At 42.9% G+C, this 12,191-nt stretch overlaps 1 protein-coding gene across 1 annotated transcript; it reads left to right on the plus strand.

Annotated features, from left to right (window-relative positions):
- The first annotated feature begins 9,103 nt into the window (after window positions 1–9,103).
- LOC100275492 (Protein LURP1) lies at window positions 9,104–11,613 on the plus strand. The gene is made up of 3 exons (NM_001149553.2): window positions 9,104–9,501; window positions 10,852–11,079; window positions 11,235–11,613. Exons 1-3 carry the CDS (start codon window positions 9,247–9,249, stop codon window positions 11,373–11,375), a joined length of 624 nt encoding a protein of 207 aa, NP_001143025.1. The 5' UTR covers window positions 9,104–9,246; the 3' UTR covers window positions 11,376–11,613.
- Window positions 11,614–12,191: the final 578 nt, after the last annotated feature.

Here is a 12,191-nt window from a genome sequence, read left to right on the forward strand (position 1 = left end):
AGATAAAATTGGAAGAAGCATTTTTAAGATTTGAAATTTTCTCCCCCTGTTTCAAATGCTTTTCCTTTGACTTGAACAAAGCTCTCCCTTAATGAAATTCTTCTCTTAGTGTTCAAGAGGGTTTTACAAATTTTTGAAGATACTTTCTCCCCTTTTGAAAACACATTAAGATATCAATTTGAAAACTTCATTTTAAAATTAGGTGGTGGTGCGGTCCTTTTGCTTTGGGCTAATACTTTCTCCCCCTTTGGCATGAATCGCCAAAAACGGATACTTGTGAGTGAAATATAAGCCCTTTTACTTTCTCCCAATGGTAAACAATTAAATATGAGTGAAGATTATACCAAAGTGGAGAACTTGCAGAATACCGGCAAATGCTGATGGAGTTGAGTGGAAGCGCCTTCTTTGCCGAATACTCCATTTCCCTTTCAATGCTATGACTAAGCATGAGAATACACTTGAAAACACATTAGTCATAGACATAAAAGAGATATGATCAAAGGTATATAAATGAGCTATGTGTGCAAAGTATCAATCAAAATTCCGAGAATCAAGAATGTTTAGCTCATTCCTAAGTTTGGTAAAGGTTTTCTCATCTAGTGGTTTGGTAAAGATATCAGCCAATTGATCTTTGGTGTTAATATAGGCTATCTCGATATCCCCCTTGTGTTGGTGATCTCTCAAAAAGTGATACCGAATGACTATGTGCTTAGTGCGGCTGTGCTCAACGGGATTATCCACCATGCGGATTGCACTCTCATTATCACATAGGAGAGGGACTTTGCTAAATTTGTAGCCATAGTTCCTAAGGGTTTGCCTCATCCAAAGCAATTGCGCGCAATAATGGCCTGCGGCAATATACTCGGCTGCGACAGTAGAAAGAGCTACTGAGTTTTGTTTCTTTGGAGCCCAAGACACCAGGGATCTCCCCAAAAACTAACAAGTCCCTGATGTGCTCTTCCTATCAATTTTACACCCTGCCCAATCAGCATCTGAATATCCTAATAAATCAAAAGAGGATACCTTGGGGTACCAAAGACCAAACTTAGGTGTATGAACTAAATATCTCAAGATTCTCTTCACGGCCCTAAGGTGAACTTCCTTAGGATCGGCTTGGAACCTTGCACACATGCATACAGAAAGCATAATATCCGATCGAGATGCACATAAGTAGAGTAAAGATCCTATCATCGACCGATATACCTTTTGATCTATGGATTTACCTCCCGTGTCGAGGTCGAGATGCCCATTGGTTCCCATGGGTGTCTTGATGGGCTTGGCATCCTTCATTCCAAACTTGGTGAGTATATCTTGAATGTACTTTGTTTGACTAATGAAGGTGCCCTCTTGGAGTTGCTTCACTTGAAATCCTAGAAAATACTTCAACTCCCCCATCATAGACATCTCGAATTTTTGTATCATTATCCTACTAAACTCTTCACAAATAGATTTGTTAATAGACCCAAATATGATATCATCAACATAAATTTGGCATACAAACAAATTATTTTCAATTGTTTTAGTAAAGAGAGTAGGATCGGCCTTGCCAACTTTGAAGCCATTAGTGATGAGAAAATCTCTTAGACATTCATACCATGCTCTTGGGGCTTGCTTGAGCCCATAAAGCGCCTTAGAGAGTTTATAAATATGGTTAGGGTACTTACTATCTTCAAAGCCTGGAGGTTGCTCAACATAGACCTCTTCCTTGATTGGTCCATTGAGGAAGGCACTCTTCACGTCCATTTGGTAAAGCTTAAAGCCATGGTAAGTAGCATAGGCAAGTAATATGCGAATTGACTCAAGCCTAGCTACGGGTGCATAAGTTTCTCAAAAATCCAAACCTTCGACTTGTGAATAACCCTTGGCCACAAGTTGTGCTTTGTTCCTTATGACCACACCATGCTCGTCTTGCTTGTTGCGGAATACCCACTTGGTACCTACAACATTTTGGTTAGGACGTGGAATTAAATGCCATACCTCATTCCTCGTGAAGCTGTTGAGCTCCTCTTGCATCGCCAACACCCAATCCGAATCTCTTAATGCATCTTCCACCCTATATGGCTCAATAGACGACACAAAAGAGTAATGTTCACAAAAATGAGCAACATGAGATCGAGTGGTTACCCTCTAATGAATATCGCCGAGGATGGTGTTCACGGGGTGATCTCGTTGGATTGCTTGGTGGACTCTTGGGTGTGGCAGCCTTTGATCTAGTTCATCTTCCTTATCTTGATCATTGGCATCTCCCCCTTGATCATTGTCCTCCTCTTGAGGTGGCTCATCTTCTTGATCTTCATTTTCATCATCTTGAGCTTGATCCTCATCTTGGGTTGGTGGAGATGCTTGCATGGAGGAAGATGGTTGATCTTGTGCTTGTGGAGGCTCTTCGGATTCCTTAGGACACACATCCCCAATGAACATGTTCCTTAGCGCGATGCATGGAGCCTCTTCATCATCTAGCTCATCAAGATCAACTTGCTCTACTTGAAAGCCGTTAGTCTCATCAAACACAATGTCACAAGAGACTTCAACTAGTCCAGTGGACTTGTTAAAGACTCTATATGCCCTTGTGTTTGAGTCATAACCAAGTAAAAAGCCTTCTACAGCCTTAGGAGCAAATTTAGATTTCCTACCTCTTTTAACAAGAATAAAGCATTTGCTACCAAAGACTCTAAAATATGAAACATTGGGCTTTTTACCAGTGAGGAGTTCATATGATGGCTTCTTGAGGATTTGGTGAAGATATAACCGGTTGATGGCGTAGCAAGCGGTGTTGACCGCCTCGGCCCAAAACTGATCCGAAGTCTTGTACTCATCAAGCATGGTCCTAGCCATGTCCAATAGAGTTCTATTCTTCCTCTCCACTACACCATTTTGTTGTGGCGTGTAGGGAGAAGAGAACTCATGCTTGATGCCCTCCTCCTCAAGAAAGCCTTCAATTTGAGAGTTCTTGAACTCCGTTCCGTTGTCGCTTCTTATTTTCTTGATCCTCAAGCCGAACTCATTTTGAGCCCGTCTCAAGAATCCTTTCAGAGTCTCTTGGGTTTGAGATTTATCCTGCAAAAAGAATACCCAAGTGAAGCGAGAATAATCATCCACAATAACTAGACAATACTTACTCCCGCCGATGCTTATGTAAGCTATCTGGCCGAATAGGTCCATGTGGAGTAGCTCAAGTGGCCTGTCAGTGGTCATGATGTTCTTGTGTGGATGATGAACACCAACTTGCTTCCCTGCTTGGCATGCGCTATAAATCCTGTCTTTCTCAAAATGAACATTGGTTAGTCCCAAAATGTGCTCTCCCTTTAGAAGCTTGTGAAGATTCTTCATCCCAACATGGGCTAGTCGGTGGTGCCAGAGCCAACCCATGTTACTCTTAGCAATTAAGCAAGTATCGAGTTCAGCTCCATTGAAATCAACTAAGTATAGCTGACCCTCTAATACTCCCTTAAAAGCTACTGAATCATCACTTCTTCTAAAGACAATAACACCTATATCAGTAAAAAGACAGTTGTAACCCATTTTGCATAATTAAGAAACAGAAAGTAAGTTATAGTCTAAAGAATCTACAAGAAAAACATTGGGAATAGAATGGTGAGGTGATATAGCAATTTTACCAAGTCCTTTGACCAAACCTTGATTTCCATCCCCGAATGTGATAGCTTTTTGGGGATCTTGGTTTTTCTCATAGGAGGAGAACATCCTTTTCTCCCCGGTCATGTGGTTTGTGCACCCGCCATCGATGATCCAACTTGAGCCCCCGGATGCATAAACCTACAAAACAAATTTAGGCCTTGTTCTTAGGTACCCAAACAGTCTTAGGTCATTTTACATTAGAGACAAGCACCTTGGGTACCCAAACACAAGTCTTTGACCCCTTGTGTTTGCCCCCAACATATTTGGCAACTACTTTGCCTGATTTGTTAGTAAGCACATATGAGGCATCAAAGGTCTTGAATGAAATGTTATGATCATTTGATGCAATAGGAGTTTTCTTCTTAGGCATTTTAACATGTGTAGAACGCCTAGAGCTAGAAGCCTCATTCTTATAAATAAAAGCATGGTGAGAATGAGTCTTCTTTGCATGAATTCTCCTAATCTTATCCTCAGGATAACCAGCAGGATATAAAATATAACCCTCGTTATCCTGAGGCATGGGAGCCTTGCCCTTAACAAAATTAGACAATCTTTTAGGAGGGGCATTAAGCTTGACCTTGTCTCCCTGTTGGAAGCCAATGCCATCCTTAATGCCAGAGCGTGTCCCACTATAAAGCATGCTACGAGCAAATTTAAATTTCTCATTTTCTAGTTCATGCTCGACAATTTTAGCATCTAGTTTAGCTATATGATCATTTTGTTGTTTAATCATAGTAAGGTGATCATGAATAGCATCAACATTAATATCTCTACATCTAGTACAAATAGTGACATGATCAATTGTAGATGTAGAGGGTTTGCAAGCATTTAATTCAACAATCTTAGCATGTAAAATAGCATTCTCATCTCTAAGATTGGTAATAGCGTCATTGCAAACATTTAAATCTTTAGCCTTAGTAATTAATTTTTCTTTTTCAATCTTAAGGCTAGAAAGAGAGGCATTCAATTTTTCAATCTTAGCAATCAAACTAGCATTATCATTTCTAAGATTGGTAATTGAATCATCACAAACATCTATCTTATCAACCTTAGCAATTAATTGGGCATTTTCAATTCTAAGGTTAGAAATAGTGTCATGGCAAGTGCTTAGCTCACTAGTTAATTTTTCATTTTTCTCTACCTCCTGAGCATAAGCATTTTTAACCTTAACATGCTTTTTGTTTTCCTTAATAAGGAAGTCCTCTTGGCTATCCAAGAGTTCATCCTTCTCATGAATAGCACTAATCAATTCATTTAATTTCTCCTTTTGTTGCATGTTGAAGTTGGCAAACAGAGTAAATAAATCATCCTCATCATCACTAGAATTAGCCTCATCACTAGATGTTGCATACTTAGTGGAGGATCTAGATTTTACCTTCTTCTTCTTGCCGTCCTTTGCCATGAGGCACTTGTGGCCGACGTTGGGGAAGAGGAGGCCTTTGTTGATGGCGATGTTGGCGGCGTCCTCGTTGGAGGAGGAGTTGGTGGAGCTCTCATCGAAGTCCCACTCACGACACACGTGGGCATCGCCGCCCTTCTTCTTGTAGTACCTCTTCTTCTCTCCTCTTTCCCTTTTTGTCGTTATCCCTGTCACTATCACTAGACAAAGGACATTTAGTGATAAAATGACTGGGCTTACCACACTTGTAGCAAACCTTCTTGGAACGGGGCTTGTAATCTTTCCCCTTCCTTTGCTTGAGGATTTGGCGAAAGCTCTTGATGATGAGCGCCATTTCCTCGTTGTCGAGCTTGGAGGCGTCAATGGGAAGTCTACTTGATGTAGACTCTTCTTTCTTCTCCTCCGTCGCCTTGAATGCGACGGGTTGTGCCTCAGGTACGGAGGAGGCGCCTTGCTCGATGATTTTCTTGGAGCCTTTGATCATTGATTCAAAGCTCACAAATTTTCCTATCACTTCCTCGGGAGACATTAGTTTATATCTTGGATCACCACGAATTAATTGAACTTGAGTGGGATTAAGAAATACGAGTGATCTAAGAATAACCTTGACCATTTCATGGTCATCCCATTTGGTGCTCCCGAGGTTGTGCACTTGGTTCACCAAGGTCTTTAGCCGGTTGTACATGGCTTGCAGGTCTTCTCCTTGGTTGAGCATAAAACGATCGAGCTCCCCCTCGATCGTTTCCCTCTTGGTGATCTTGGTCACCTCGTCTCCTTCGTGCACGGTCTTGAGCACGTCCCAAATTTCTTTGGCGCTCTTCAACCCTTGCACCTTATTATACTCCTCTCGACTTAGAGAGGCGAGGAGTATAGTGGTGGCTTGGGAGTTGAAGTGCCGGATTTGGGCAACCTCGTCCGAGTCATAGTCCTCATCCCCCGGCGATGGTACCTGCACTCCAAACTCAATAACGTCCCAAATACTTGCGTGGAATGAGGTTAGGTGATGCCTCATTTTATCACTCCACATGTTATAATCTTCACCCTAAAAAACGGGTAGTTTGCCTAATGGGACGGAAAGTAAAGGAGTGTGTTTTGAAATACAAGGATAGCGTAGGGGGATCTTACTAAACTTCTTGCGCTCATGGCGCTTAGAAGTGACAGACGACGCGTCGGAGCCGGAGGGGAATGACGGCGAAGAATCGGTCTCGTAGTAGACCACCTTCTTCATCTTCTTTTTCTTGTCGCCACTCCGATGCGACTTGTGAGGAGGTGATTCCTCCTTCTTCTTGTTGCAGGACTCTCCCGATAGAGCCTTCCCGTGGCTTGTGGTGGGCTTCTCGCCGGTCACCATCTCCTTCTTGGCATGATCTCCCGACATCACTTCGAGCGGTTAGGCTCTAATGAAGTACCAGACTTTGATACCAATGAAAGTCGCCTAGAGGGAGGGTGAAATCTGAAATTTATAAACTTTAAGCACAACTACAAGCCGGGGTTAGCGTTAGTAATATAATCGAGTCCAAAAGAGAGGGCAAAAAAAAATCACAAGCAAATAAGAACAGATGACAGGTGATTTGTTTTACCGAGGTTCGGTTCTTGCAAACCTACTCCCCGTTGAGGTGGTCACAAAGACCGGGTCTCTTTCAACCCTTTCCCTCTCTCAATCGGTCACCTAGACCGAGTGAGCTTCTCTTCTCAATCAAACGGGACACTAAGTCCCCACAAGGACCACCACACAATTGGTTTCTCTTGCTTTGATTACAATGATCTTGGGAACAAGAAAGAAGGAAGAAGAAAAGCGATCCAAGCGCAAGAGCTCAATGAACACGGCAAAACTCTCTCTTCTAGTCACTATTGCTTTGAGTGGAATTGGGACTTGGAGAGATTTTGACTCACTCTAATTGTGTCTTGAATTGAATGCTATAGCTCTTGAATTGAATGTGTTGGCTAAAAACTTGGATGCCTTGAATGAGTGGTGGTTGGGGGTATTTATAGCCCCAACCACCAAAGTGGCCGTTGGGAGGGGCTGCTGTCGTATGGCGCATCGGACAGTCCGGTGCGCCAGCCACGTCACCCAACCGTTAGGGTTCGACCGTTGGAGCTCTGACAAGTGGGGCCACCGGACAGTCCGGTGCGCCTTCTAGCGCTGCTCTGACTTCTGCGCGCGCAGGCGCGCACTGTTCACGTCAACTATAGCCTTTTGCAGACGACTGTTGGCGCAGATAGTCATTGCTCCGCTGGCACACCGGACAGTCCGGTGTTACGCCGGACAATCTGGTGAATTATAGCAGAGTGGCTCCCCAAATTCCCGAAGCTAGCAGGTTCGAGTCGATCCACCCTGGTGCACCGGACACTGTCCGGTGGCACACCGGACAGTCCGGTGTGCCAGACCAGGGCAGCCTTCGGTTGTCTTTTTGCTCTTTTTATTTGAACCCTTTCTTGGACTTTTATTGGTTTGTGTTGAACCTTTAGCACCTGTAGAACTTATAATCTAGAGCAACCTAGTTAGTCCAATAATTTGTGTTGGGCAATTCAACCACCAAAATCATTTAGGAAAAGGTTTGACCCTATTTCCCTTTCACAATCTGGAACGACCTTTATGCATTAAAGCTACTGAACGATCAACCTATCAGAATAAAAAGCCGGTGATTTGCATGAGGCTTAGTTCTTACTTCGAGAACAAGATGACTTTGTGAGATCTATTATTTTCCGAAGATTGTTGGTAGTACATATGCTTTTGGTTTGTCAACCGCCACCAAAAGGCAGAGGGCATATGTTGAACCCAGAAACAGGCGAGCTGACGGTCCGGCCCTATAGCTCGGACGGTCCGTAGTGGTGGCACGAACGACCCACGCGTACGCAGAATCAGTTAGGGTTCCAGATTTTTAGCAAGATTTGTTAGCAAAACCCGCGGGATTAACTCGGGAACCAACTTGTAACGGGTCCAGACCTCCTCCCTTTATATAGATGAAGGGTTACGGCCCATTGAACCCCTCACAATCAATACAATCAACTCTACTTATCTTTTTTACCTTATATATTAGAAGTAGCTCTAGTTTAGCCTCCATCTATCTTAAATCTTCACCTCTTTTCGACTATATGTCGACTAGAAGCGTCTTGGGTGGCCAGCCGACGCCAAGACACATCTTAGGATCTCTCCTCCCCGATGGGGTCCCTCCCGAAAGATGAGATCTAGGTCTGCTTCAAAGAAGAGGACCCTTTGCGCCATCGCGGACCATCCGAGCACTAGACGCGGATCGTCCGGACATACGTAGAGGAAGAGCCGCTCCGGCGCCCAGGTCACGACCGTTCGGCCATGCGCCATGGACCGTCCGCGTCTCCGCAGAGAGCACCACTAGGTGATTCGTTTTATTCCAGTGTTTGGCGCCTAGATCAGCGCCAATATATATTTAATAAATGCACTACTGGAAATTATCCTACTTAGCCTTGTTTGTTTACACTAATCCAGCTCTGGATTAGCATGGATTTGGAATTAAATCCATGCTCCAAAATAATCCAAGCCTAGTCAAAAAAATTTATTCGGTTAAACCCATCATGGATTATAACCTAAGGATTTGGGAATTTTTTAAACTATGGAAGGCATGGATTCTATCCATAGCTCATTAGGTATGGAACAAATCCATAAAGATATTGCATAAGTTTATATTAGAATCTATGGATCAAAAGAATAGCTAGCTTTGAGAGATACATGGATTAAATGATAGATTTAATTCCACCATGGGTTTAAGTGTGACATATGAATTCACCCAATTCAGACCTAGATTAAATCTATGATAGGATTTATTTCCTTAAACCGAACAAGCCCTTATTAAAATGACGACTACCTTCTGCGAACAGGAGGGATTAGGACGGTAGGAGTATGTCAGAGATGCTCAACCAATATAAAAGAATGAAATTCTGTGGGGCCCAGAAATAGGCAGGTTACGCATCTAATCTAACCCGCCGGTCAGCTACTGAATACGAATATACGATACGAATTGCTTGGGCCGCGCTCCCTTTGCTTCCTCCACCACCACCTTTTGTCGGCGACGTAGGCAAAACAAGATAAACATCAACCCCAACCCCAACGACTCCAACTCCAAGTCAAAGAGAGCAGCAAGAGCACGTGCCGGCCGCCGATCAAATCCACCGAGCAATCGCGCGCGGCCGCCGAGGTGCCAAGGCGGCGGCGGTCGGTCGGTCTGCGATATACGATGGCGGCGCCTTACTACGGAGGTCCTCCGGCGGCGCCGGCCCCCGTGGCGGTGGTGTCCCCGCAGTTCTGTGCGCCGTACGTGGTGCCCCTGACGGTGACCAAGAAGGCCATCAGCCTCTCCGACGGCGACTTCACCGTCACCGACGCCAACGGCGCCACCGTGCTGCAGGTCAAGGGCGCCGTCTTCAGTATCCGCCACCGCCGCGTCCTCCTCGACGCCGCCGGCCAGCCCATCCTCACCATGCTGGAGAAGGTAATAAGCTTACGGATCGATCGGATCGGCCACTCTCTCTCTCTCTCTTTTTCTCTCTCTCTTTTAGTTTCGATTGGTGGCTTGGTCTGAGTTCTCAAGGCCCGTCCTCGTTGACTTCGTACGGTGAATGAAATGAAATATCATATCCAGGAAACCCTGTAACCAAAAAGTGGAAACACCAGTATTGATAGCCTACTCTCTGTTTTTTTTTCTTCCCAAATTGGTCAAAGTTGTCGATTTGGAGGGGAAACATCAAACATAGAAGCAGGATCAACTGCGTGTGAGCCTCAGCCAAAAAAAGTAAAAAATAATAATAATGTTTGTGCTTCAATTTCTGAATTCTGATAAAAAATATATCGACTAGTGCATATAGAAGTACTCACTCAGTCCTAAAATAAAATTAGTTTTATCTTTTAGTTGATTTATACATAATTAATGTATTTGTTTTACGTACATGTCTAGATTTATTATCGTCTATTTGAACATAGAAATAAAAATCGAAAGCTAAAACGACTAATATTTTGGGATAATATTTTGGGACGGGTGAAGTATCAAATATTTACTGCAAGATTTGAGTTTGGGAGGAGGCGTCGATGAGAAACCGTCCAAAGTGGAATAGATTTTACTATAATCTGACAGTCAACTTAATTCATTTCTTCGAGGGCATCTGCACGTTAGAAATTGATGTTACCTGACTGAAGTTAGCAATGATTTGTTAGTTTCCTGCGCGGTCTCTATCACAAGTTCACAACTTCATCAAAAGAATTTTCATGGTTTGGACTTCTGACTTTTTGGGATCCTTTTATTCGCAACCAACCGTGCTTCAGGACGTTCTTTGGTACTTAGGCAAAGAGTATAAAGAAATTGATGTGACATAGTATAAAACTATAAATAAAGAGTTGAAAAAAAAACATTGTAGGATCAAATGAGTTTTATAGAGATAAAATTTGTTTATACTGTTTCTAATACCTTAGGGTCTTGATGATGAATGAAACTCCTATAAAGACTAGTCTTTAATAAGTTACTGTATGTTTCAAAATTTAGAAGACTGAGCATAAATATCTCAAATGTTAGCATCACATAGCAAGGCCCACGTACGGCTGAAAGTCAACAAACCCAAATATGGAACAAGGTCAAAGATCTCATTCTGAACTTAACTATTATAAAAACCAGCCGAGGCGATTTTAACCGTTTCTCTTAACCCATACTACATCAGAACGGGTCTTGCTTGTCAGCTGTTCTCTAATAGACCTCAGCATGCTCTAGCAGATCGATCACACGTATATATATAGCAGTTCGATCAGCGTTCGCCTGACTACGGTGGCACATAATTACTATATTAATTACCAGGTATTCAGCATGCACAACAGATGGGAGGTGTTCAGAGGGGACAGCTCGAACGAGAGCGACCTGCTCTTCACCGCGAAGAAATCCTCGATATTCCAGCTGAAGACGGAGATGGACATCTTCCTGGCCTCCAACACCGCGCAGCAGGTGTGCGACTTCAAGATCAAGGGCAGCTACTTCGAGAGGTCGTGCGCCTTCTACCTCGGCAACTCCAGCAGCATGATCGCCCAGGTGAGTACCTTTTAATCTGCTGGGGTTACGGTTTCTATAGTATTTTGTCTCTATAGATTGTAGCTGCAGTAGTTCGAAACTGCTGCATAGTATCTTGGACTGAATGTGATGCGTTTTGCCGTTCGATTTTGGTGCTGCATGCATGCATTATGCAGATGAACCGCCAGTTTACCGTCACCAATGTGCTGCTTGGAAGGGACACGTTTGGCGTCACTGTGTTCCCGCACGTTGACTACGTGTTCGTCGCTGCTCTTGTTGTGATACTGGATGAGATTCATAGGGAACGGTCCGACTGAGGAACATACCACACCACACCACCAAGCTTCTCCACCGTTGCTCGACCATGCTATGCTATGTATCATCATCACAGGTTATTCTTGTCAATTATATACTTTCCATGTATGTATATGTAAGTATTAATGAGTTAATACACTATCTCCTGATGTATAAGTTTTTCTTCATCCATTTGAATATAGACATAAAAATCAAATGACTATTATTTTGGGATGAAATGAGTACTATTTAGTGTCGATTCAAGCCACAAATCGTCAGAGATGTTGTCGGTGTTTAGCCATGAACCGCTAGTGATAGCTTCACATTTTTGTTATTTAAAAAAAATATAATTTTTCATATGAGAGCAGAATAAGATAAATTTTATAGCGAGATTAGAATTTAAACCAATGATATTCTTTGACTTGTGACAGTTTACATGTTCAAACATTTTATATATAAGTTCTTAGATTGGATTTGAGATGGTTAACAACATTGAATAATGACAAAATTAACATTAAATTTGTGTAGTACTCGACAGTAGCTATAACTTTGTAGTTAATAATTTTTTATTTGAGATTAGGTTATAAAACATACAATATAAAATTCAAAATCATTTAATTAAAAGAATAGTATCAAGCATTCAAGCGCATGTAAGCAGTCCTTGACTCCTTGTGCGCGAGGGTGCTGCTGCTGACCTATCGTGGCGCTGATTGCGGCGACTCCAAGCGGGCCGACGCAGGATCGCTAGATGGCAATGGGTAACCGCTATCTAAAACCCGTTTTTTTGTTATCTCTACTAACTATTAAGACGATAGTGTAGACCGTTGGGATGCCCCCGC

Source organism: Zea mays, chromosome 2 (genome assembly GCF_902167145.1).
Source record: "Zea mays cultivar B73 chromosome 2, Zm-B73-REFERENCE-NAM-5.0, whole genome shotgun sequence".
Lineage (NCBI taxonomy): Eukaryota > Viridiplantae > Streptophyta > Magnoliopsida > Poales > Poaceae > Zea > Zea mays.

Excerpts from the sequence above, each read along its gene's own strand:
- LOC100275492 (NM_001149553.2), top strand. The coding sequence starts at position 9,247 with ATGGCGGCGCCTTACTACGGAGGTCCTCCGGCGGCGCCGGCCCCCGTG. Across the intron at positions 9,502-10,851 it reads TCCTCACCATGCTGGAGAAG|GTATTCAGCATGCACAACAG; the intron begins GTAATAAGCTTA and ends ATTAATTACCAG. Across the intron at positions 11,080-11,234 it reads CCAGCAGCATGATCGCCCAG|ATGAACCGCCAGTTTACCGT; the intron begins GTGAGTACCTTT and ends TGCATTATGCAG.